At 40.7% G+C, this 23,814-nt stretch overlaps 1 protein-coding gene and 1 long non-coding RNA gene across 3 annotated transcripts in view; one reads left to right on the top strand and one right to left on the bottom strand.

The window, feature by feature from the left end:
* LOC129148825 (uncharacterized) overlaps nucleotides 1–23,814 on the top strand; it is a 90,024-nt gene that overhangs the window by 23,869 nt on the left and 42,341 nt on the right. The gene's annotated exons all lie outside the window — the stretch shown is intronic.
* C4H5orf63 (chromosome 4 C5orf63 homolog) lies at nucleotides 392–23,124 on the bottom strand. 2 transcript variants are annotated; one of them, XM_028145171.2, is made up of 4 exons: nucleotides 23,074–23,124; nucleotides 8,490–8,610; nucleotides 1,564–1,620; nucleotides 392–928 (listed from the first exon to the last, which is right to left on the bottom strand). In XM_028145171.2, the coding sequence occupies exons 2-4, from the start codon at nucleotides 8,601–8,603 to the stop codon at nucleotides 752–754; spliced, it is 348 nt and encodes a 115-aa protein (XP_028000972.1). In that variant the 5' UTR covers nucleotides 8,604–8,610; nucleotides 23,074–23,124; the 3' UTR covers nucleotides 392–751. The 2 variants fall into 2 exon arrangements, with proteins under 2 accessions (XP_028000972.1, XP_028000971.1); XM_028145170.2 differs by having other exon boundaries at nucleotides 392–916.

Genomic DNA, 23,814 nt, shown 5'->3' with positions numbered 1-23,814 from the left:
AGATATTAAAACCTGATAAAACCACTGTTTCATAATAAGCTTAATTAACTCAATTGATGATAACTGAAAAACTAACATAGGCAGTACTCAAATATTACAAATCAATTCACTGATTACATGCAAAGCATATTGAGATCCTTATATACATTTTGGGGGTTTATGCCTTTCTTTTGTTTTTCTTAAATGAAGCTTTCTTTGGCTCAGATAATTATTCTCTTCTACCCAGAAAAATGAGCTCTAATTTTAAACAGGTATTATTAAGTTCCACCAAAATAGGCTTCATGCAGATGTATTAGTTAAAACATTCCTTTATTGACTGTGCACAGTTATTAACAATTCACATTTCACTTTATCTGCTGAGAGGAAGAGCATTTATTCCTCCATTAAAAAGTTAAGCCCTTGGGGCAGCAGCAGGGATGTAGAGCCTTCTTCCTATAAACGGCACTGTCCAATGAATGTGAAATGTTTCCATATTAATACAGATAACAAGAGAAAAAGAAATAAAACAAATGGATTTCTCCCACCCTCCCTGCCAACATGCTCCTCTTATTTTATAAAATGCCAAACGTAAACAGTTTTCACATGGGTACTTCCATCAATCAGAAGAGAAATCTCAACACTTATTTGGCACCACTAAGTTCAGAACCTTATTAGGGCTGTGTGACAGTTGACAACAGGAGTACAAGGCCATGGTCACTTCCTTGGGAAGATGCCTCTGGACAGCGAGGGTGGAAAATCACGAGGGCTTTCATCAGCCTCCAGTACCTTGCTGCTCAAGTTTCCGGAGCTGTTTTTCAAGTTTTGAGATGTTTACTCGATGCATCATCAGAAACTCGCCATTCAAATGAAAGACGGGAATGTCAAATTTATACCTCTCATACCAATCAGAGTTTTCTGGAAGTGTGATGTCCACCTCCTGTAAAATAAACTGAAACAGAGGCAGACTAAAGCTCTATATTTTTGAGAACATGGAATGATGCAATAACTTCAGTGACAAACTGATCTGGAGACTGGTTCTAACGCTCAGAGGTTTTTGTTATTGTTGTTTGTTTGTGTGAGGTCCAAAGTAATCTAATGTCCCTGATTTCCACAACTTGGTTGATTTCATTATATTCCATAACTCCAGATTTTGCTACTTTTCTGTTATACCTGTCACATTCAGCGTCTAGGCACTACTCAGTTCCCAATGAAATAAAATATGTCCTCACAGGGAGACTTCCTGAGAATCAGGAAAGACATGTTTTGGTTTTAAAAAATGTCATGCTTTACTACAGGTGAACCATGGAAATGACAAAATAAGAGAAAAGGAATAGGGACAAAAGTTTTGAAAAAGCATGAATACAGCATTTGATATTTAACTTTGACTTACATTAAGAGTAAGGAAACAAGTACTGCTCAGAGAAACACCTAGAATACTGACTTTTATGGAAATTAGCACTAACATCTCTCTGAAAATTAGAAAGAAAATGTAAGTGAAAAATTATTTACTCTCTTTTCCTAAAGAAAGGATCCAGATACCTTATATCCATTCCGTATACATAAAGCCACTCTGTACTACATTACCCTGTTTTTATAAGGCTCCAGTACTTCTTTAGCTTCATCACAAAGGGGACATGGATCCTACAGGAAGAAAAAATAAAGCCATTAAACCCAAGAATGGCAGCAACCTGACAAAAACCACAGAAGCAGATTGTATTTTAACAGATTGTTTTCTACACTTTCATTTCCAAAATAAAACAGTGATAGAATCTTATAAACAGCTAATATTTCATAGTAAATGGGCTTTCAGCATTTTTCAATTGTTATATTTTGATTTGTCTCCATAAATCAATCTACCTAATAAATTTAGATGTTTACATTTGTTACACATGTGTGTATATACACATAACATATATGTACATAACAAATGTATCTATTTATTATATATATATTACAGGTAGATATATAGATACATTTACATTTTTTTGTCACTGGCTTCATCTAATTGATAGCTGGGAAAATTATTTTTCACTGATCTATACTCCAAGGAGCACCTTCCTGGCCTGGCTGACATCACCAGAATGGCTAAAAGTCTGCTTTGAATGGGGGACTCTGAGCTTTGCCAGCCTGTTTTTCCTAACCCACAGGAATAAACCCACTAGGATAGAGTTAGATAGTGAGTGTCCCATCTTTAAAAAGGGAAAAATATTTCAGATGATGAATGTACCAACTCTTTAATGTCTTGTCTCTTTCTCATTGTAAGTATCAGCAATAGGTTCCCAGGTAATTCTCCACCTGAGAAGCAAGCACATTTTAGTGTCTGTTGTTGTTTGTACTCTAACCACATAGTGGAGGAGTCTGTTGAGAATGCTATGGATCGTTGGCAGATTTTAAAGGCTTCTCAGGCCTAGACTTCATGAATAGGAACTAGCTACAGGTTCTCTTGCAATGAGCTAAGAATATTCTCAACATTATTGGTGCTTATATAAAACTAGAGGCCTGGTGCACGAAATTCGTGCACAGGTAGGGTCCCTTGGCCTGGCTGGCGATCAGGGCTGATCTGTGGGGCAACCAGTGGGGTGATCAGGGGGCCCCCACTGGCACCTGCCTCGGCCGGCCTAGTACCACCTGCTTGCTGGCTCCGCTCTCCACCACCGGTTGCCTCCCTCTGCGGGACGACCGGTGGCGGAGTGATCAGGGGATGGGGGGGTGAGGGGGGCCCACTGGCACCTGACTTGGCTGGCCTGGGGCCTGTGGATGGGGGCAGCTCCTGCATTGAGTGTCTGCCCCTGATGGTCAGTACACGTCATAGCGACTGGTTGTTCCACTGCTTGTTCTGCCGTTCAGTCAATTTGCATTTTAAGCTTTTATTACATAGGACTAGAAGCCCGGTGCACAAATTTGTGCACGGGTGGGGTCCAGCTGGCCAGCCCCGATTGGGGCTGATTGGGCCAGGCTGGCCCGGAGGAGGGGCTTCAGGCAGTTGGTGGGCCGGCCCCGCCCCCTGGTCAATCTCCTAGTCAAGGGGACAATTTACATATTAGCCTTTTATTATATAGGATCTGCTTTTTAACATGACAGGAAGAGATAAGCTGTTATGTAAAAGAAAGGCCCTTTATCCAGCTTAATTAACAGCTTTTTTTTTTAAAACCAAGATTTAATGTACATTTATTCCTAACACATGAAACCTATAATATAAAGATTTCATACTGAATAAATTATATTCATTAAACAAAAAAGGAGGAATTTACATCAAGTTTTAGCTAGACTGTTTGACATACAAATGTACAGATTTTTATCACTGAAAAAATTTCAATTGTGTTTCTTCATCAGGAACTTCAACTGAATGTAGAACTTTTCACACCTCCATTAGAAAAAAAACAAAAACCCAGAAAAAAACAACAACCTATAAGTTGATTGGCTACTGAGACAGAAAGGGCTTTTTAGAGAAACATGTATAGCATTCTATCAAGAGGGGTGATATCTGGCAAGCGATTAAATAGCTGGGTCTCACTTTGTGTAGGCCATCACTTGTTAACTCATCACACTATAAAGGGGAAGCTGGGAGGGGGACCAAACTGTGGGGATCCAAGGGTATGTGCAATGTACAACATCATATATATATGCACACATGTCCAACGGTATGTGCAATGTACAATACCATATCTATTCTCTCTCTCTCTCTCTCTCTCTCTCTCTCTCTCTCTCTCTCTCTCTCTCTCTCTCTCTCTCTATATATATATATATATATATATATATATATATATATATATATATAAAGGCAGTGACCGTGATTACTGAAACGACTGGTCACCATGCGGTGCTAGCATAGATGCATAGACACAGGTAAAGTCTATAAGTGAATTAAGACTGAACAAGACAAATGCTTGTCTTCACGGAGCTCGCACTGTAAGAAGGTTAGGTCAGGGATGAGAATTCAAAATTGCCACCAGCACAGACCTGAGGTGCCGCTTCTCAGAGTGGCCAGAGATACACCCGGTAGCGGAGTAGGGGCGTGACTGAAGGGCTGGTGCCAACGTGAAGGTGGGGCCGTTCTGGATTTTCCAGAGGAGCTAATGGCTGCCTAGGAGCTTTTGACGCTGACAGGCATAGAAACCGACCAATCAGAACCAAATCTGGGTGAACTGAGAGAAGCCAATGGCTGCCTAGGAGGCAGAGCTTTTGACACTTACTGGCATAGAAACCAACCAATCAGAACCAAATCTGGATGAACTGAGAGGAGTCATTGGCTGCCTAGGAGGTGGAGCTTTTGACGCTGGCATAGAAACTGATCAATCAGAACTTAATCTGGGTGAACTGTGAAGGCAGAACCTAAGGTGGGGGGTGAGAGGGGTTTTAAGGGCAACAGCTGTTTGGTGTAAGGTGTAAGAAAGTGGTTCAATTTTTTAATAACCGGTTTGGCAGTATAGTGCATATGGCTGGCTATCAGTCCAGATATAGGAGTTATGTATTTTTGTCTGCCAAGAGCATCTCCTCCTGCTGAAAAAGGCCTTTCCCCACCATTTACGCAATCCTATCCTATATAATCTATCTATAATAATAAAAGGGTAATATGCTAATTAGACCAGGTCTATCAGCCATCTTCCAGATGCCGACTTTTTTCCGGACAAAGCCATGGTGGTGGGGGCTGAGGCAGAGGCAGTTAGGGGCGATCAGGCTGGCAGGGGGTTAGGGGCAATCAGGCCAGCAGGGGAGGGCAGTTAGGGTTGACCAGGCTGGCAGGGGAGGACAGTTGGGGGTGACCAGGCCAGCAGGAGAGGGCAGTTGGGGGCAACCAGGCTGGCAGGGGAGGGCAGTTGGGGGTGAGAGCAGGTCGGCAGGGGAGGGCCATTGGGGGCAACCAGGGCAGGAGGGGAGGGCAGATGGGGGCATTAGGCAGGCAGGCAGGCAGGTGAGTGGTTAGGAGCCAGTGGTCCTGGATTGTGAGAGGGATTCTGACTGCCGGTTTAGGCCCGATCCCACAGGCAGTCAGACATCCCCCGAAGGGTCCTAGATTAGAGAGGGTGCAGTCCAGGCTGAGGGACACACCCCCATGCATGAATTTCATGCACCAGGCCTCAAGTATATATATACACATGTGGCAGCACAGTTGCTGCAGCTAAAGGTTAAAACCAGTTCTAAGAGGTGCTCTCAGGGTTGGCTATTCATACAATGAAGGAGAGAAAGCGGTCAGGGTGTTGTAGGTTCACACATGATACTCTGGGGGAAAGGCCGCCCCCCTTTTTTTCTCCTTTACATTTAACTAAAAACATTTTAAAAAGCTTGCTGCTAACCCATGATTTTTCTCATGCCCATATGAGACATTGTTATTATAGTATGTTTACAGTATCAGGTGCACAGTACAGTACGAGAGGGTTTACACTCTTCTGCACAGGCCTCACCAGTGAATAGGGTCTGTCCACACCTGTGAACTTCTCAGTTCTTGCAAGATTGTGAATGTACAACAATAAACCATACACACTTCAGCAGCCACCATTTTTTTTGTCCTTCAAGGTGTTATTTTTTTTCTCCTTGTTTTTTTATAACCATTGAAAAGTTATGAAATGTGGTAGCCTATTGATGGACTATGAAAGCTATTTTTATCTTATATTTCCCCAAACTCACTGTAAATGACAGTAACTTTAGTTGAAATAAAAAAGTCTTCTGTGTAGGCAGAGCTTTGTTTTTTCAAATAGGGTGCAGTCCTGAGACTCACAGCTTATTTCAAAATAAGGAGCCACATCATCAAAAGTCAGTTTTCCTTCAGAAGGATCTTTCTGGCCCTAATTTCCTGGTTCAGAGAATTAGGCTCATGTTGTTACTATTAGCATCATCAATAAGCAGATTATGAATAGAGATAATCATGTTGACATTTTCTGAGAAAGTTTCAAAAAGTCAACAGAAGTTCTTAAAGGAAAAACAAGAACAAGCTAAATAGCAGAAATACCATATTACTAACATTTTGCTTTTTTTTTTTTTAAACATATTTTATTGATTTTTTACAGAGAGGGAGAGGGATAAAGAGTTAGGAACATCAATGAGAGGGAAACATCAATCAACTGCCTCCTGCATGCCCCCTACTGGGGATGTGCCCGCAGCCAAGGTACATGCCCTTGACTGGAATCGAACCTGGGACCTTTCAGTCCGCAGGCCAACGCTCTATCCACTGAGCCAAACCAGTCAGGGCAACATTTTGCTTTTATAATAAAATACTTTAATAGAGCCTAGATAGGATTTTTCTTGTTTTGTTTTTAAAAGCTGGTGTCCATAGCAGTCTGTGCAATGTGCAAATTATCGCGCGCGCGTGTGTGTGTGTGTGTGTGTGTGTGTGTGTTTGTGTGTGTGTGGGTGGGTGTGTTTATGAGAAAAGGTCCATCAAATTTTGAAGAAGTCTATGAACTGAAAAAGGGTAAGACTCAGTGGTCTGGACCATTCAAACATCCTTGTCTAGGATTTTCTATGGCACCAATAGAGCGCTTATTTACTCTAGCCCTAAAATGTAATGAACATTTGTTGGATTGGTTGTCCACTGCTCACACCCCTTTCTTGTAGCAAGAATGCTGTAATTTTGCCTCACAGGAACTGCTCTCAGCATGTGGTGGACTCCATCTCTGAGCAACAAGGCAATCAGCACATCCTATCCCTTTGGCTAAAATGGAATGGCTCAGGGATTGGGCTGATCAGATCCAAAAGATAGCTATGAGGCTTTTGTTGGTGTTTCTGATACCCAAGCTGTGAAATCTGGGGCTTGGCATCACTGCAGTCATTCATGAGAAGAGGCAGAGTCAAGACAGAATTAACCCAGAGGATGTGGAACTGAAGAGATTGGCAACTGCTTAGTTTCATAATGAGGCTATCCCTGAAACCAGACCAACCCATAAAATCCCTTTTTTGTTTGTCATTCTGGGAAGTACTTTTTATTATTTATAACTGAAAGAGAGCTAATACTATGCTTTTTCTTTGGATTGTGAATTCCTGAAGGTGAGAGTGATATTATATGCCTAATGACACATATAAAGGGTCCAGTACAAAATTTAAGCTGAATGGAAGATTAGTGTGTGTGTTTTTGCAAATGTTTTCAGCTAACTTGGCTATTGCTCAAACAGAAATATAGTGCAGACTTGTTAGGCTGAATGACCACCATTTGCTTTAGGAATTATTTTATTTTTGTGGTTAATTCTCACATGCATTTCTCATATGTAGACACAGATGATGAAATAGTTTTGTTCCATAATTTCCAACAGTGCAGTATATACTCATGGATATGAAAAGTAGTTTAGAGTAACTATTCTCAACGAGATATTAATTTTTAAAAGTTCTTAAAGCTTTCCCGTTAGATAATCATCAGATATTTTTAAATTGTTAAAATTCCCGAATTCTGAAAAATCTATTAAACACAATGCTTTTTTTTTTTTTTTTGTTTGAATTGCAGTATTATTCACTAAAGTTAATTCTATTACCCTGCACTTTATTTCTTTTTTTGATTATAAATCACACAAAGTAATGTTAACTAGCAAAAGAAAATCAGCAATGCTTGTATTATAAATTTCAGGGGGAAAAGCTCTTAAAAATTTAAACTACTTTTATACTTTAAAAGTAGTGTCAGGGATAAGAAAACACAGTCAAGCCTCATTATTTGTGGATTCTGTGTTTGTGAGTTCACCTATTCACTAAAACTTATTTGTAACCCCAAGATCAATACTCATGGACCTTTTGTAATCATTCACAGACATGCATGTGCACAGAACAGAGCAAATTTTGAGTCACATTCCAGCTGAGATTGAACAAGACGATGCTCTGCCTTCTTGTTTCAGCTCATATGTGTAAACAAGCGTCCTTCTCGTGATCTGTTCAGTGCCATTTATTTTTTATGTTTTGTGCTTCCTCTTAATAGTGTTGAAGTGCTATCTAATGCTTCTAAGCACAAGAAGGCTTTGATGTGCCTTATGGAGAAAATAATGTGTTAGATAAGCTTTGTTCAGGCAGTAGTTATAGTGCTGTTGGCTGTGAGTTCAATATTAATGAATCAACAATATGTATTAAACAAGGTGTCGTTAAACAGAACAAGGTTATGTACTGATTGATTGACAAAAATGTTAACAGAAGCTCATAGGAATCTAACCCTGTATTTTCCCTAGGAGCAAAGGTCCAGCATTTGCTAATTCAGTGTTTTTGGTGACTTTATAGGACATAACTATCACAAATAATAAGAACTAAGTTCCAAGTGATACATTTATAAACATCATATTATAATATGATAGTTTTTTCTTTCAACGTAGGAGTCTAAGATGACTACTAAATATATTAATTTAACCTCTAATTGTGAGACAATGAGGTATCTGGGAGGAAAGAGTTTCTATTGCTGATACTGAAACTGAAAAAACTGAGGAACAGATCCGAAGGATGTTTATTCCTTTACTTTACTTTCAACGTTTTTCTTCCTTATTTTCTTCACCCAATGATTTGAATACTTTATGTTTTTAAAGCAGTAATTTTATTTTTCACTCTACCTTTGTGAATAAGGTCAACACAGGCAGAACAGTCCTAGAGGCAGAGAGATTTCTCAGGAAGAGTCTAAAGGAGTACTTGGCAAACTGCATGCTATTTCCTTGAAACCAGAGCATCTTGCTTCTGCCAAAAGAAAAACAAACCAATAAACTCAGGTGCTCTGCACTTTGCTCTTTAGAATATGAAACAGTAAGCTGCAAGCCTGTGATGGAATATGAAGATTTAAGAATTGCTTTTTGAAGTCCAGGAGTGTCAGATGTTTGGCAAGTTTCCACCATGCCTGCACATTCACTGTATTCCAAACAAAACCAATTTAGAATGGGAGGGGGGGAGTATCCATACTTATGGATTAGCTGTGTAGCTGATCACCTGGTTTCTGTAAGCAAACTGCATGGGTTCATTTGAATACAAAATTAAATCTTACCTGCAGATTTTGCCAGCATCCTGATGATCCCCTAAAATGTGGACTTTCCTGAGATGATTTTTAATCTCTGAGATAGCTTATCTTATTAGCAAGCATTCACCAACACCCAACCACAAGTAAGCAGCACAAGTCCCCAGCTGAAGGTCGTGAGATCTATGCCCCTCTGCTGGGATGGGAAACAAGAGTTGTACTTAGAGGAACGATAGGGGAGAATTAGACCGAGTTAACTTGTCAGAAACAAAAATTTATGCCCAACTTCTTAAGAAGTACGTTAAAAGAAGATTGCCATCATTTTTGAAAACACACAAATGTGCTAGTGTTTCTACTGGAGATATTCTAGGAAGAGCAGTTTGATAATAGCTTCATGTCAAACACTAGGCTGTGAAGCTCCCTCATGCTGCTACCTTGTTTGCCATAAGACACCCTACTTATTCCTAGTTATCCTATTGAGCCTCCATCTTTGTCCTTAAAACTACAAATATGATCATTTCACTCTTAACTGTTGAGTTTACATTTACCAATATCCCCAAGATGAATTCACTCCTGGAATTTTCATAACAGCGCTTTACTCCCATCTCTTCAACTTCATCTATCACCTTCCCCTCCTCTATCTTGGCAAGTTGCAGCCACAAAGATTCTCTTTCTGTTCCTTGAATGACCAAAGATAATTCCTTCATCAGGATCTCTGCACTTGCTGTCCCTTTGTATGAAAAGCCCTGAAGTAGCTTTTCCTCACTTGGCCTGGGCTCATGCTACCTCCTTAGAGATGCCTTAGTGACTTTCTTACAATTATTATTGGTCAGCCCACTACTCTCTTTCTTCATACTTACTATAGTTTTTTTTTTTTTATCCTTTACTATCTAAAATTTTTTCTTTACCTATATGACCCTTATACATAATGTGAGTTCCATAAGAGCAGGTACTTGTTCACCCAGTATCCCCCAAGCATCTACAATTAACCTGGCGCATAGTAGGTGTTCATATATTTCTTTGAATGTTAAAAGTATTGAAGTGAGCCTTTCCCCCCCTCTTTAGTCTCACCTCTAACCCTTATCAGACATTCAGTGTGCACAGAGTCACTATTTGGCAGATGTCATATCATAACTTAAGGTTAGTGCTCCGCAGTGTCCATAAAATTGTGGGTGAGGGTGCTGCAGCTGATTCCAACCCCTTCACCACCACCTCAAATCTCCCCCTGCGCTGCTCCACAGCAAAACCTTATTAATTACATGCTAATCCCTACGGGTTACCAGGCTTCTCAGTATAAGATTAGCCTTAAACTCATTTCAGACAGAATGATAAGACTTTAGAGAAAAACACCAATCCATATCAAACTAGAATAAAGACCACAGAACAAAAAGATTTGATCCTAATCCGTGAAAACAACAAACTTTCCTTCACTCTTAAACCCTTAGTCTTCTACTTCTCCCTAAATCTCCCTGCTAACTAAATAATCATTATGCATTAACAAGGAATGTGATGAGAATTTTGCAAGGATCTGCTACCCAGCATTACTTCAAGGTGGAAAGTATATATAAATAATCTCATGATATGCTGTGCCACTCTCAACTAAATTAAAGCCCTGTTATATACATTTTCCATAAATTCAGAAGAATCAACAACTCTAAAAGGTGAATGTAATTGGAGACAACAGCTGTGTTGACATGGCTTTGTCAACACAGGATATAAATGAGGGGGAAAGTTGAATGTTAGCCATGTTTATACTAGATAGTAATGTCTGCATCATTGAGAAGGCCCAATGCCATCAGTATCATATTTTTATAGGGTATGGAGTTATAGAAGCTGTACTATATGGAGGAGAAAGGAAATTAACAGTTTTGTTAGAGTAAAGGCAGAAAGACAGCCCTTGGAAATAAGAAGAATCAGACCATCTACGACTGACAACTGTGACGTGAGACTACAACTAGGACAGTGGTCGGCAAACTGCGGCTCTGTTGACTAATGATTTTGCTGACCACTGTCATATACTACCCTTTACCTCTTTGCACAAAATATGCCACAATTGCCTAATCCTCACAGCTTCCAACTACACGGTAACGTTTAGTCTAGCAGTGGTCGGCAAACTCATTAGTCAACAGAGCGGCAAACCGCGGCTCGCGAGCCACATGGCTCTCGAGCCACAGTTTGCCGACCGCTGAACTAGAACATTGAACTGCCCGACATGTTTTTGGTGGAGGGATTTAAGATTTATTGATGTCTGGCTGGTAAGGAAAGGAAAATGTATTGCTTTTACCTAGCTGAGTTGAGACTGAGGTGTTAAAGCTTGAAAAAACAATTCACATTCACAATGGAAATCTGCTTCAGTATTTCCAACGTGACAAAACACAGCATGTGGTCTTGCTTGTGCCCAAGACAAATAAAGCCTGTCATAGTAAACAGAGTTGCTATTCATTCCAGATTTGCTGGAATATTTGTTCAACCAACCCAGAGAGCTAAGTAAAGTCTTCAGTGATGCTACAACTAGTCTGTTTAAAATGAGTTCTCTTTTGTAGTGCTAATCTTCATTTCTACTTTCTGTAGGTATTTAATCACTTAAACATCGCATACTTATTTACTGAGAAATACTTTAGCATTATGTAATTTTTACTATCTGCATATTTTCCAAATGCCCTAAGGCACATGCATTTTACCATATTGTTAAATTAACTTATTCCTTTATATGATAAAATTATATTAGAGCCTGATATAAAGAAAAAGCTCCATATACCTCTCCTAGGCAGAAGTAAGACATTCAGGCTAAAATTCTGAACACTGGAGTCCCCTTAGTTCTAGAAATAAAAGGTAAAATGAAAAAATTATACACTCCAACTGAAACTCTATAATATTCTTCTTAGAATATTTTATTAACTCTGTAAACCCTAACACCATTGCTGTCAAAGTCACATTCACCTAGTCATGCCTTCTTGAAGTAAAATCTTAATACGGGCTACTCTGTCAATGTGACATTTTCATTAGTTCTATTATTTTTTAACAGTATCTCAGCACTATAAAAATATTCTGAAAGGCAGTCTCTGGCTGTTAGCTCATGACTGTGAGAGGACAACACCTTTTTGATTATGTCATTGAATTTAGTCATGAAATATGTGTCCTTACTACAGAGAGACATAACTTTATCCTTTGTATTTTGTTACATGCCTCTGTGATAGGAGCAAAAAGAGCTGTGTTCATAATATCAAAGAATCACAATTGGGTCACCTTTGTCACATAAAAAAAAAAAAAAAGCAAAAGGCATAAGACTGGATTTAGAATGTGCCTAAAACAAATTGCACAGCTGAACAATAAAGATGGTGACTCCTGCTGTTTCAAGTCCACTGCCGCTCAGGGGCACATCACCCTGAAAGAGAAAGGGAATGCCGGCTTTTCAACAAAACTGAGGCTGACTCCAGTGGTCTTTATAGCAGAATCAAGTACAACATGGGGGGAGGATTGATTGGACCAATTCAGCCCTCCTTGAAGTAAGATGAAGATAACTTAACTCTATAGCATTTTCCCTGTGAAGCACTGAAGGCATACCATTAAAGCAACTGATTAGAGTACAGAAAAAAGCCAGGGTCATTTGATCCTCTATTAAGGATTATTCATTTCTTGCATGAGACGCTGACCAGACTATGGCTGCACATCCCTTATATGGGACTCTTGGAGTCTTCAAACACTGTCTGATTAGAAGGGAAATAACATTGTTCTCGCTTGAGTGGAGAAACTGACCTTCACTGACCAGAATTTTTATTCATACAAAGAATCCTTTGGCACATCAAATCTCCAAGCTCACATAATCCCTCATCAGCAAGCTGCAGTGTTAGTTCATGTGCAAAATCAAAAAGTCTATCTAAGCCCAAGTACCACCTTGGTCATTAACAGGTAATGTTGGAGCTTCTTCAAAGAGTATAATTTAAATTTAATCCTGTACTGACATTAACCAAACACTACTACCGTAGCTCTCACTGTACCTGTTCCATAAAGAGAGGCTCAGGGCTTCCATTTAGCCATTTGTGCCATGTGAGATGTTAAGTGCTCATTTCACATTCATTACCATCTAACTGCAACATTCCTATTTTTACCCAGATGACTAGAAACACACACGCACATGCACGCGTGCGTGCGTGCACAGACACACACACACACACACCCCTATTGAGAACAAAACCTATTATTTTAGACTAGAGGCCCGGTGCACAAAATTATTGCACGGGTAGGGTCCCTAAGCCTGGCCAGTGAAGCTACTGGTGGGGCGACCGATGGGCCCCCGCTGGCACCTGCCTTGGCTGGCGGCCTGGTGCCGCCCTCTCGCTGGCACTGCCTCCCCCCCCCCCCACTACTGGTCACCTCTCTCTGCCTGCTGTCACCCACCTTGGCCTAGTGCCCCCCCACCAACCAGTCGTTCCACAGGTCGTTCTGCTGTTTGGTCTATTTGCATATTAGGGTTTTATATAGATAGATTACTGAAAGTGTATGTAATGATGTGAGGTTGCTCTTAGGTACTCTGGGTCACTGGGTTCTACGTAATCCAGGGAAACAGGGACAAATGTTCCTATGTGCATTTTGGTCAGTCAGCTATGTCCAAACATCCCTCTCCTCAAACAAGTGGCTGCCTAGCCTGGAATCTTGGTTACAAGTTTGGAGCCAAGAGTGACAAGGAGAGGCAGCATGCAGGGATACAGCAAAGCTGAAAACTGAGCAGATACTTTGAGATGTCAATTCTAAGGGACTAAGCAGGGCTAGAATGAGTCTGCAGAACAGAAACTGGGGGTGAGGGTGGAAGACCTAACCTGGAGAGGGGCCCTCACCTCAGCCCCAGGAGTCAGGGTACCTGGCCAGAGGAACTGCCTAGGAAGTGGAGTCAACTCAGACAAAATGTTGACACAAAGACCCTGAGCTAACCACCCACTTGTGGGCTCATTTGTGTATGGCCTCATGTTCAGCTTCATTCTTTCTTTTTTTTAAATTGAGGTATATTTGACATATAACATTATATTAGTTTCAGCTGTCCAATATAATGATTTGACATTGCAAAATGACCACCCAGCCCTGGGGAGCGAGCAGCCGCCTTTCACACCACACGTCCACCACACTCCCTGCAGCTTCTTACTTCCAAATTTCAGTGCCAGCAGGTTCACCACATAGCGGGCCAGAGAAGCCAGTAGGGAACCAGTCCCAGAAAGGAATGACTGGTCACAGACAAGCCTAGAGACAAAAATCCCTTTGCATTTCCCTTCAAATTATTACCGTGACTGTGGGATTTTCGAGTATCTGGATGTGTCTATTCCTCAGTTTGTACTCATCGGGTGCTACGTTAATTTACATTCAACACACCGCTCTGTGAAAAAGTTCTTTAACGGTTTGAAGTGTGGCCTTGCCTATCTGGTAAGATTATAGTTTAACTGATGGTATACAGCATTTAGTATATGCACGGTGCCCCCTTATCCCACACCCTTCAAATTCTCAGTAAAATTAAGCCTTTTTTTTCTTCTTCATTCTGGTTGGTGTTTAGCCCATTTCTTTCCCTCCAAATAAAGCTCTCACATGAAGTAATCAACTCCACATACTAGTTATAAGAAACAAGAATCATGGAGAGATGTACTTCATTGAATTCAGTAGAAAAAAGTTAAACTTTTTTTTTTTTTCTATTGATTTTTTTACAGAGAGGAAGGGAGAGGGATAGAGAGTCAGAAACATCGATGAGAGAGAAACATCGATCAGCTGCCTCCTGCACACCCCCCACTGGGGATGTGCCCGCAACCAAGGTACATGCCCTTGACCGGAATCGAACCTGGGACCCTTGAGTCCGCAGGCCGACGCTCTATCCACGGAGCCAAACCAGTTAGGGCAAACTTTTTTAAATTAAAAAAAAATTAAATTAATCGGAGTGGCAGGGAGTTAAATCTTAACTGAAATAATGTAAATACAGGAGAGATTACAATAGGGACATCTCATGGGCTACTGTAAATGTTATGAGAAAGGAAGAGAAGAGCACCGTGGGCTGAGATTGGAGGTGCTTTCACTAGAGGAGGATCCTAAATCATGGAGGATTTGGTTATGTAAAAAAAGGGAAGCACCTAATGTTGGGGTTAGACCCAAAGGTGCTGAGTAGGAATGCTGAGGTCTGTTTGATGGGAGCCACTGAAGCATTTTGAACAAAAGTGTGATGTGATAAAATCAATTTTGGAAGACTGATCTGGCAGCATCATGCAGGATAGATTGCAAAGAAAAGGAGAATGGAGGTGGGAAAGAGTTAGGAGCCAATTATGGCAATTTAGGTGTGGGATGAGAGTCATTCATTTATTCATTCAAGTTATCTGATGTTTCCCATGTATTAGATGCTATTATAGATGCTGGGTTCAGTGGTGAACAAGAAATCAAAGTATCTTCAACAATAAAGAATTAAAAAAGAAAGCAAAGTATCTGCCCTCATGGGGTTCCATATTCTAGTGACACTAAAGAGTTTCTTTAATGCCACTCTTTAATCCAATAGTGATAAATAGAGGGGGGGGGGGAGTAAAACAGGGTGATGTGCTATTGATAAGGCAGGTCCTTTAATAAGGTACTCTGAGGTGTTGTTTTTTATTGAGACTAAAGAAAGAGGAACATTTGAAGGAGGAGCATTTAAGGTAGTACAAAGGCTCCAAGGTGAGCACTACCTTGGCTTATTATAAAAAATAAAAATGATTGAGTGGCTGAAGTACAATAAACAAGGGGAAGAGTGGCAGGAGACAGGGTTCAAAACAGCCTCTGGGGATTGCATCATTTAAGGCCTTGTGGGCTCTGTTAGGGAACAAGGTTTTATTTTAAATACAGTTAGATTTAGAGGAGGGAAGTGACATGATCTCAGATACATTTTTCAAAGATCACTTTAGCAGCTGTATGAAGAGTAAATTGTTGGGGAACAAGAGTGGAAGCAGGGACTCAGGGGGCTAGTGCAGTAGCCTGGGTGAGAAGGGTGTGGATGAGGGCAGAAATAGGGCCAACAAGCCTAGACAATGATTTGGATATGAGGAATGAAAAGATGATGGTAAGGACACTGCCAGTTTTTGGCCTTGAGCCTCTGGTGGGGGCTGTGCCATTTACTGAAATGAGGACAACTGAGGCAGGAAAAGGTTGAGAAATGTATGGAACCCAGATCTCAATGAGGGACAAGCAGAGAGTGGCATATGCAGGTTTCGTAGTCAGGAGAGAAGCCAGAGAGAAAGATAAAAATTTAAGACTCCATCAGTTTAGGATTTGTATTTACATGTAGGAAACTAGATGAGATCATTGAAATAATATAGAAAAAGACAGGACAGATCTCTGAGGAAATCCAACATTTAGAAGTTGGGTAGAGAGGAACCAACAAAGTAGGCAGAATAAAAAGTTGGTGAGGTAGGATGCAAATCAGGAAAGTGTCATCACAGAAACCAAGGGGAGAAAGTGTTTCCAGAATGAGGGCCCATTGTCAAAAAGTGATGAGTGCTTGGACTAGAAAAGAGATAGTGAAAGAATCTGCCACAAACCAGATATGTCTGCTGCTGCTGCAAACGAATGAAATCATCCAACCAATGCCTACCCCTAAAATGAAATACCTGCCTAATATAACTTACTAGAGGCCCGGAGCACGAAATTCGTGCACTGTGTGTGTGTGTCCCACCGCCCAGCCGGCACCCTCTCCAATCTGGGATCCCTCTCACAATCCAGGACTTCTGGCCCCCAACTGCCCTTCCCTGCCAGCCTGGTCATCCCTAACTGCCCGCCCCTGCCGGCCTGGTCACCCCTAACTGCCCTCCCCTGCAGGCCCAATTGTCCCTAACTGCCGTCTCCTGCTGGCCCAATTGTCCCTAACTGCCGTCCCCTGCTGGCCATCTTGTGGCAGCCATCTTGTGTCCACATGGGGGCAGCCATCTTTGACCACATGGGGGTAGCCATCTTGTGTGTTGGAGTGATGGTCAATTTGCATATTACCTCTTTATTATATAGGAGGATTAACTAAAAGTAGACATTTTTGGTGAGGGTGGAGGCTGTGTGTTGAGGGAGAAGAATGAAGGCAAAAGGTGATTGAATATCTTAAAAAGAGACAATAAAAATAAAAATTTTTATATAAATTATAAAGCAGAACAGAGAAATAAGGCTTGATATTTTATTACTAAGTAATACTACAAGTACAGTATTGTTATTAATACTAGTATTAATGATGATGATGGATCTACTGACTGAAATGTGCTTTTAACTGGCCTCAAATGGAAGATTTAAATCACAAGTATAGCAGTCTCAGAAATAGGGGATTAAAAAACTGAAAAATATTTCAAACAAATAGTTGAAAATTTAGGATTGTGGACATCACTGAAATACACATTTCTAAGACAGGCTATCACTGATTAAAGAACCAACATGTTTATTTTCTATTAAGGATGTTACTAGGTGATGATTTCATAGAGGTAAACCCCAAAAGACAGGCAACTGCCACTAAGTAGTTCGGAGATGCTAGGCAATTATTCATCTCTTAAAGTCTCAGTTTTATCTTTACTGTAAAATGGAAATGCTATGCATCGGTCTGTTTTCTTATTTAACTGAGACCTGGAGAAACTGTGCCCATAGGCTTTGGGAACCAAATGTCCTCCTGATCAGGGAAGGGAAAATCACAAGCAGAAGAAATGCCATGGCAATAATCCAAAACTTCAAAAGGCCCAGAACAAAGAATTTGAAGCAGTTTAAAAATGCCAGGCCTTTAAAAAAAAAACACCCCAAAATGTATGTACAGATCTAGGCAAAAGTATAAAGGCACTTGCTCATCACAAACTCGCTTTTCTAGCTCCTCAATCATAACTGGAAGCCTTGGCATCAGAAAGGACAGAGTAAGGAAATGGAGGGCTGACATTAGAGTGACCAGGTACTCATCCTGAAGCTGTTTGAGCATCTGTGATGGAAAAGCACCTTTAAAAGGGAAGAATAATGTATTATTCTTTCTTACTATTAGACACAATTTAAGTGATTTTAAAAAATGTTTTAATTTTGCCTGGCTGATGTGGCTCAGTGGTTGAGTGTTGACCTATGAATCAGGAGATCACTGGTTCAATTCCTTGTCAGGGCACATGCCTGGGTTGTGGGCTCGATCCCCAGTGTGGGTTGTACAGGAGGCGGCTGGTCAATGGTTCTCTCTCATCATTGATGTTTCTATCTCTCTCTCCCTCTCCCTTCCTCTCTGAAATCAATAAATATTTTTTTAAAGTTTTAATTTTATGCATTACGATTCCTTTTGAATTAGGCATCGAATTTGAATTAGGCAACACTTCCTAAAGTCAGAGGTGTTGGCATCATCCCTTCATTAATTATATTTATTTTTTAAGTGATATTTAATGGCAGACCCTCATCATCTTGTCATTCTCCTCCCTGCCCAGAAGCAGTGCTGTGTTTGCCTAGGCCTAGAGCAAGCTGACATATACCAAGTGGAAGGGGAAGGAATCTTTAGTGTAGGCAAGAGTTTGTTTTAGAATCTTTGGACCTTAGTAGTCACACTTTCCAGATCATTGCTTCAGAGGAGTCTACTCAGTAATGGGGTTGGTGCAAATTACAATGTGAGGGAAGGGTTTCCAGAAAAACATTCAGCTGAGAAAAATGAAGATACCAATTAAGAACAGTAATGTACTGTTACTATATACTCTCTCTTGAAACCAGAGGTCTAAAGGGGATGCTGGACTAATTCCTGTTAACACACAGGGCTTGCACATATTACACCCTTCCCCTTATCTCCAACCCCAAAGACACTGACTCAGCATCTGGCCTGGGGCCAGAGAGGCATATCCTGAATTCAGAGTGTGCAACAATGTTCGGTACAATTATGACATAATGGCTGCAAAGCTGTGCCTGAAAGCCAAGAAAACCTGAATAATGTGATTGGGCTATATCATACATGAGGGCTTAATAGAGTTTAAAAACCAATTTGAAAATTTCTTCATTCCATAAAGATAGCATTAAGACGGGGGTAAAATCATTCTAGTTCAAGGGATGAGAACAAAGTGCATAAGGAATTATGCAGACTCCTTCCCACATTATCCTTCTTAACCAAAATGAACCATTCCCTTTGAAGATATCTCTGCCACTGAATACTGACCCAGAAAGAAGGCAGTTTCCTTAAAACATCTTAGTCTTATTTGTACCCAGCTAGTAATGCCAGTTTCTTTGCTGTTTAAAAAAGCACACGATCCTATTTCCAAAAACAACTGTTTGTCATTCAGAATCTGTCCATTCAGGCAATGTCTTCCATTCATCACTGATACTCCATTTCCAATTCATCTTGCCCAAGAGGCAAAGTTATTCTCATGACCACACAAGACCTGAAAGATTCTCCATTTATTTTTAGCCATTTTGTAGCAAATGACTTTGGGACACTTTAATTACTAACTCTAACATTTTCTTGTACGTGTGATACCAACAATTTGTAGGCCTGTGAAGTATAGTGGTCAATCTGAATGTTGGAAACCAAGCATTCTTGAGGTCAGGCCCTAGCAACCCTCATTTACATGGATTCTAATCCTCTGAATCCTATTCGGTTACTTAACAGCTAACACTGATAAAATATTTTGGAACTAGGAAGTGACTTTGCTTTATGGATAAAGAAGCTAATGTTTAACCAAAGCCTTCCATACTGCGTTTGTTTGTTCATTTCTCTATATTTTCTCCTTGAACAATGGCCTATTTTTATACAGAATGAGACCAGCACACAATTTTCAGAATTAAAAGGGATCTCCAAGTTCAACCCCCTTTCTTTAAAAACAAATCTCAAAAAGCTTTATATATTAATCCTTAGAGTCTACCAAATAACAGATACCACATTTGTTTAAGCCTAATTTAAGGATGGAGAAAATGAGGGAAATCTCAGCTTTAGCTGGCAGAGTTTCCTTACTGTAAGGATGAGGTTCTGATCTCTAAATCCAAAAACATTCAGATTAGCTTTATTTTTGGATCTGGAGAAACAAAGCTGAATTTCGATTTTTTTTTTTCAGTCTTATGTCCTCAGCTGCCTACTGAATTTCTATTAAATAACAGTATTCTTTCTCTTGGTTTACTGGAAGAACTACATGTTTTTTAAAAAATCAAATAATTCAATCTCATGTTCTTCCTCCTGACATTTCCCCATTATTTCATGATTAATATGAAAAGAACAGGAACAATGAGAGGAAGTTCATTTATTTCCAGTAGTAACATTCTGATTTCTGCTGCAATTTCATTGGAAAAAAAGAAGCAACAAATGCCACATGCCTGCCCAATTACAACACAAAAAGTTGATTCTGAACTCCTTCAGAATGTTAGTAAAGTAGAAAAGATGATTGTGGCTTTCCTTCAATGTTATTTGGGCAACCCAGACTTAAAATAGTCACCATATATAGGTCTTCTATTCTTAAGGCAGGACCAAACCAAGATATGAGTGCCTAGGTAAGCTAATAATTTGGTATATCTGCAAATGGATACTATTCAAATATTCATTCACTCAACAGGTGTTTGGGTGAGGAGTTGAGCATGGCAGGACTGGAGGGAGGGAGGGTGGAGACAGGGCTGGTGAAGCCTTTCAGCTTGCATATTCCATTCAAAACAATAGAGGACCTGCAACAGACAGGCCAGATCTCCCTGGAAGGCAATTTGGTGACCATATGTATGGATTGTCAAATATGCCTTTCCCCATTCCAGGCTGGTTATTAAATTATTAATAACTGCAACACTTATAACTGCATCTAGTAACCCCTTAAAAAGTTATTGTTTTATATTCTTTTCTCTACCTTGCTGCATTCCCAATGATGTTTTCACACTATCTTTTTATTTTGGTAGCATATAGTGAGTGTCTGCAATTGCCAGGCACTGTGCCAGGTACTAGAAATATAAAACTGATTAGGATACTTTCCATGCCCTTAAGGAACTCACACCTTGGGCAGGGAAAAGTTTTACAAACAAATAATACAATACTGCAGTGATGAAGCCTGTAGCAGCCAAAATGGTTGCTACTATGTATTACTGGTGAAATGCTCTGAAATTCTTGGAGATGGATACTTTCTTAAAATAGAAGGTATTCTGAGTTTTGCCTCTTTCTCTGGAAACCTTATTTTGGGTAGGAATTGAAATAAAAAGAGAATAAGTAATGTTTTTATGCCTCCAGTTCCCTGTGGCTATCACTGGGATAGGGAGTTAGAGATATGGGATAATACCTATGAGAAACTTAGCCAAAACCTTTTATTTTGCATATTCTTCCTCAAATGATTTTGTCCCTCAAACATGTTAACTAGGGGGAAAATGAAGTAAGCTAACTATTCCCTGCTACCTGTATAGCTACACATCTCTGGATCCAGATGGTTTCTCCCCTTCAAAATAATTGCAAACAATATTAAAACTGCATGCAGGAACTATTCCAGCTGGCTTTTGGCTTCCTCTGATGTACACTCCTTGAATAAAGCAGTGGCAAGATTAGATTTAAAATAAGGAACATAAGAAACCTTACTATCTGTACCACATCACCATCATGCTAACATGTGGAACCTGGAGCCCTAGCATTAGAGTATAAGCCAGCTAAAGTATGCACACATTATGAAATAAAAATTTTAATAATAAAAAAATAACTTGTTTTTTGAAGGCATATCTCCACATTGCCTCTGGGTACTTAAGAGTACAATAGAGTCAGGCATCTGGAATAAAATAGAAATACAGTCCAATAAACCCCTAAGCTGGAAAATCCTCATTTCTATTACCTTACCTGCCATCAATCCATCTAAATAAAACCACATAGCCACATTTTCCTCTACTGAAGGAGACAAAAAATATTGATCCTTCCTTGGCAGGAGGCTACTACTGACCACAGGAAGCATGAAGAAAGAAATCTGAGGAGTCTGCCTGTCTAAAGTACCTACCCCACCAATCTTAATTTCCATGACAGAACCAATTTTAATTTTCATGACAGGTTCCAGGCAATTCCTTACTCCAATATTGCTATAATCATTCACTATTTCCAGGGTATACCTCTTTCCCTAAATGTTTTAAATCTCAATGTATACAGCTTCAAATACTGGTAGAGAGCTTCATATGCATTTTCATAAGCTATTCCTCAGATAATTACTAAGTGAGATGAATGTGGCTTCTAAGAGCCACCTCAACTTGCAGTGTCATGCACACTTGAGACATGGCTCTAGTGGCTGTGTAGTTATAGAAGCCCTGCTTACGTTAGTAAGTGTGTTAAAAGGGCTGGAATATGACAGATCCTAGACACTATCCCTACCCCAAAGAAGCTGAAAATCTTAGGGTCAAGCTGGGCCATACGGTGAATTTTTAAAAAAGTGTTCTAAAATATGCAGTACTATATAGAACTTTCTATTAAGAAACAAAAATAATAAAGATACATTTTATAAAAGAAAGAAACAAGAATAAAGATCACCCAGGTCAAAAACTCCTTGTTTTTTGTTAAGGATAAAACTTAGAAACAGGCATTTGCCTTTTCGTGTTAGTAATAATGTAGATGGAACTTTTCTACTTCTGGACTTACTAGAAAATTGCATGAGCTGGCATTTGTCGGGGGTAACTGACAAGGCTAAGTATTTGTTGAGAATTGTCCAGTCTCTGACTTATTATCTCACTGCTCAGCACCCAAAGGGCTGCGTTTGCCCAATAAAGCAGAGAGGAAGTCCAGAGAGTATTTCATCTTTCAACCTTTTCACCCCCAATTAAAGGTCAGCATGGTTGTTCAAAAATATTTACTTAAATCAAGAGTCATCTCAGCAGCCTGCCCACTGAGATTATACTGCCATTTCACCTAAGTTAATTAAACCAAGGACGGGTCATCTGTGAATCACTGCAAATAGCACGAAGCTGAAATGTTTCCTGCTTTCTCTTAAAAAGCTGCCTTTTCCCGCCCGTTATTTTGTTCACTTCCCAGAGCGCCAACCCGCGAGAAAGCGCGCGCGCGCGCGCACACACACACACACACACACACACACACACACACACGTTTATAATCCCTGCACCCCCTCTGGTGGTTCATGGGTTTATGGCTCCCGGTTAATTAAAGTTTCTCCTAAGACACTGGAAATTGGCCGTGCGCGGCACAGCCGGGGGCTCCTTTGCGCCCCTCTCCCGCCCGCGGCAGGCTCAGTGCAGTGGCCCGCAAGGCCCACCTCTGTTGGGGGGTCACCGATACCCACCTGAGCCGCCGCTTCCGCCTGTGTCGCCGCTTCCGCCCTGCGCCCCGCACTTCCGCCCGCCAGAGCGACCCAGCGCCAACCGGGCGCCCCGCACTTCCGCCTGGCCCGCCTTCCCTCAGGCTGGTGTGTGGATCTCAGATCTTAGCAGACCGCCCCTTTGAAGGGTGGCCACGCCTGCCTGCCATTATACTTGAAAAGGGAGAGAAAAACCTAGCCAAGCCGAACTGTTAATAAACGGGGGAGTGGGGGAGAGGGGGAGAGGGAAGGGAGGGGAACACGGAAAATGACCTGGAGTGTTTGGGAACTACTTAATCACAAAAGTCAGTAGCCAACTTTTTGAAAATGTGCAGTCCATTTCATTTTATCCCCTTTCCTGCATCTGTTCGTTCGTTCGTTCGTTCGTTCATTCATTCATTCATTCATTCATTCAGTGTTTACTGTCCTCCTCTGGGTCTGGACTGAGCTAGGTTATGAAGGAAACTGGCAGCTGTACCCTCAGCAAACTCTCTACAATGGACATGCAGAAGGCCAAAAGGCATATGAAAAAGGGCTCAAAGTCACTGATCATCAGAGAGATGCAAATCAAAACGACAACGAGGTACCATCTCACGCCTGTCAGAATAGCTATCATCAACAAATCAACAAAGGACAAGTGTTGGCCAGGATGTGGAGAAAAGGGAACGCTTGTGCACTGATGGTGGGAATGCAGACTGGTGCAGCCACTGTGGAAAACAGTTTGGA

This window comes from Eptesicus fuscus, chromosome 4 (assembly GCF_027574615.1).
Source record: "Eptesicus fuscus isolate TK198812 chromosome 4, DD_ASM_mEF_20220401, whole genome shotgun sequence".
Lineage (NCBI taxonomy): Eukaryota > Metazoa > Chordata > Mammalia > Chiroptera > Vespertilionidae > Eptesicus > Eptesicus fuscus.
This window is presented reverse-complemented; position numbering and strand designations above follow the sequence as displayed.

Coding starts and splice junctions, on each gene's coding strand:
- C4H5orf63 (XM_028145171.2), bottom strand. CDS start 8,603: ATGCTCTGGTTTCAAGGAAATAGCATGCAGTTTGCCAAGTACTCCTTT. Junction 1,621..8,489: donor TGTTGACCTTATTCACAAAG/GTAGAGTGAAAA, acceptor TTCTTCCTGTAG/GATCCATGTCCCCTTTGTGA. Junction 929..1,563: donor TGGAGCCTTATAAAAACAGG/GTAATGTAGTAC, acceptor CCTCTGTTTCAG/TTTATTTTACAGGAGGTGGA.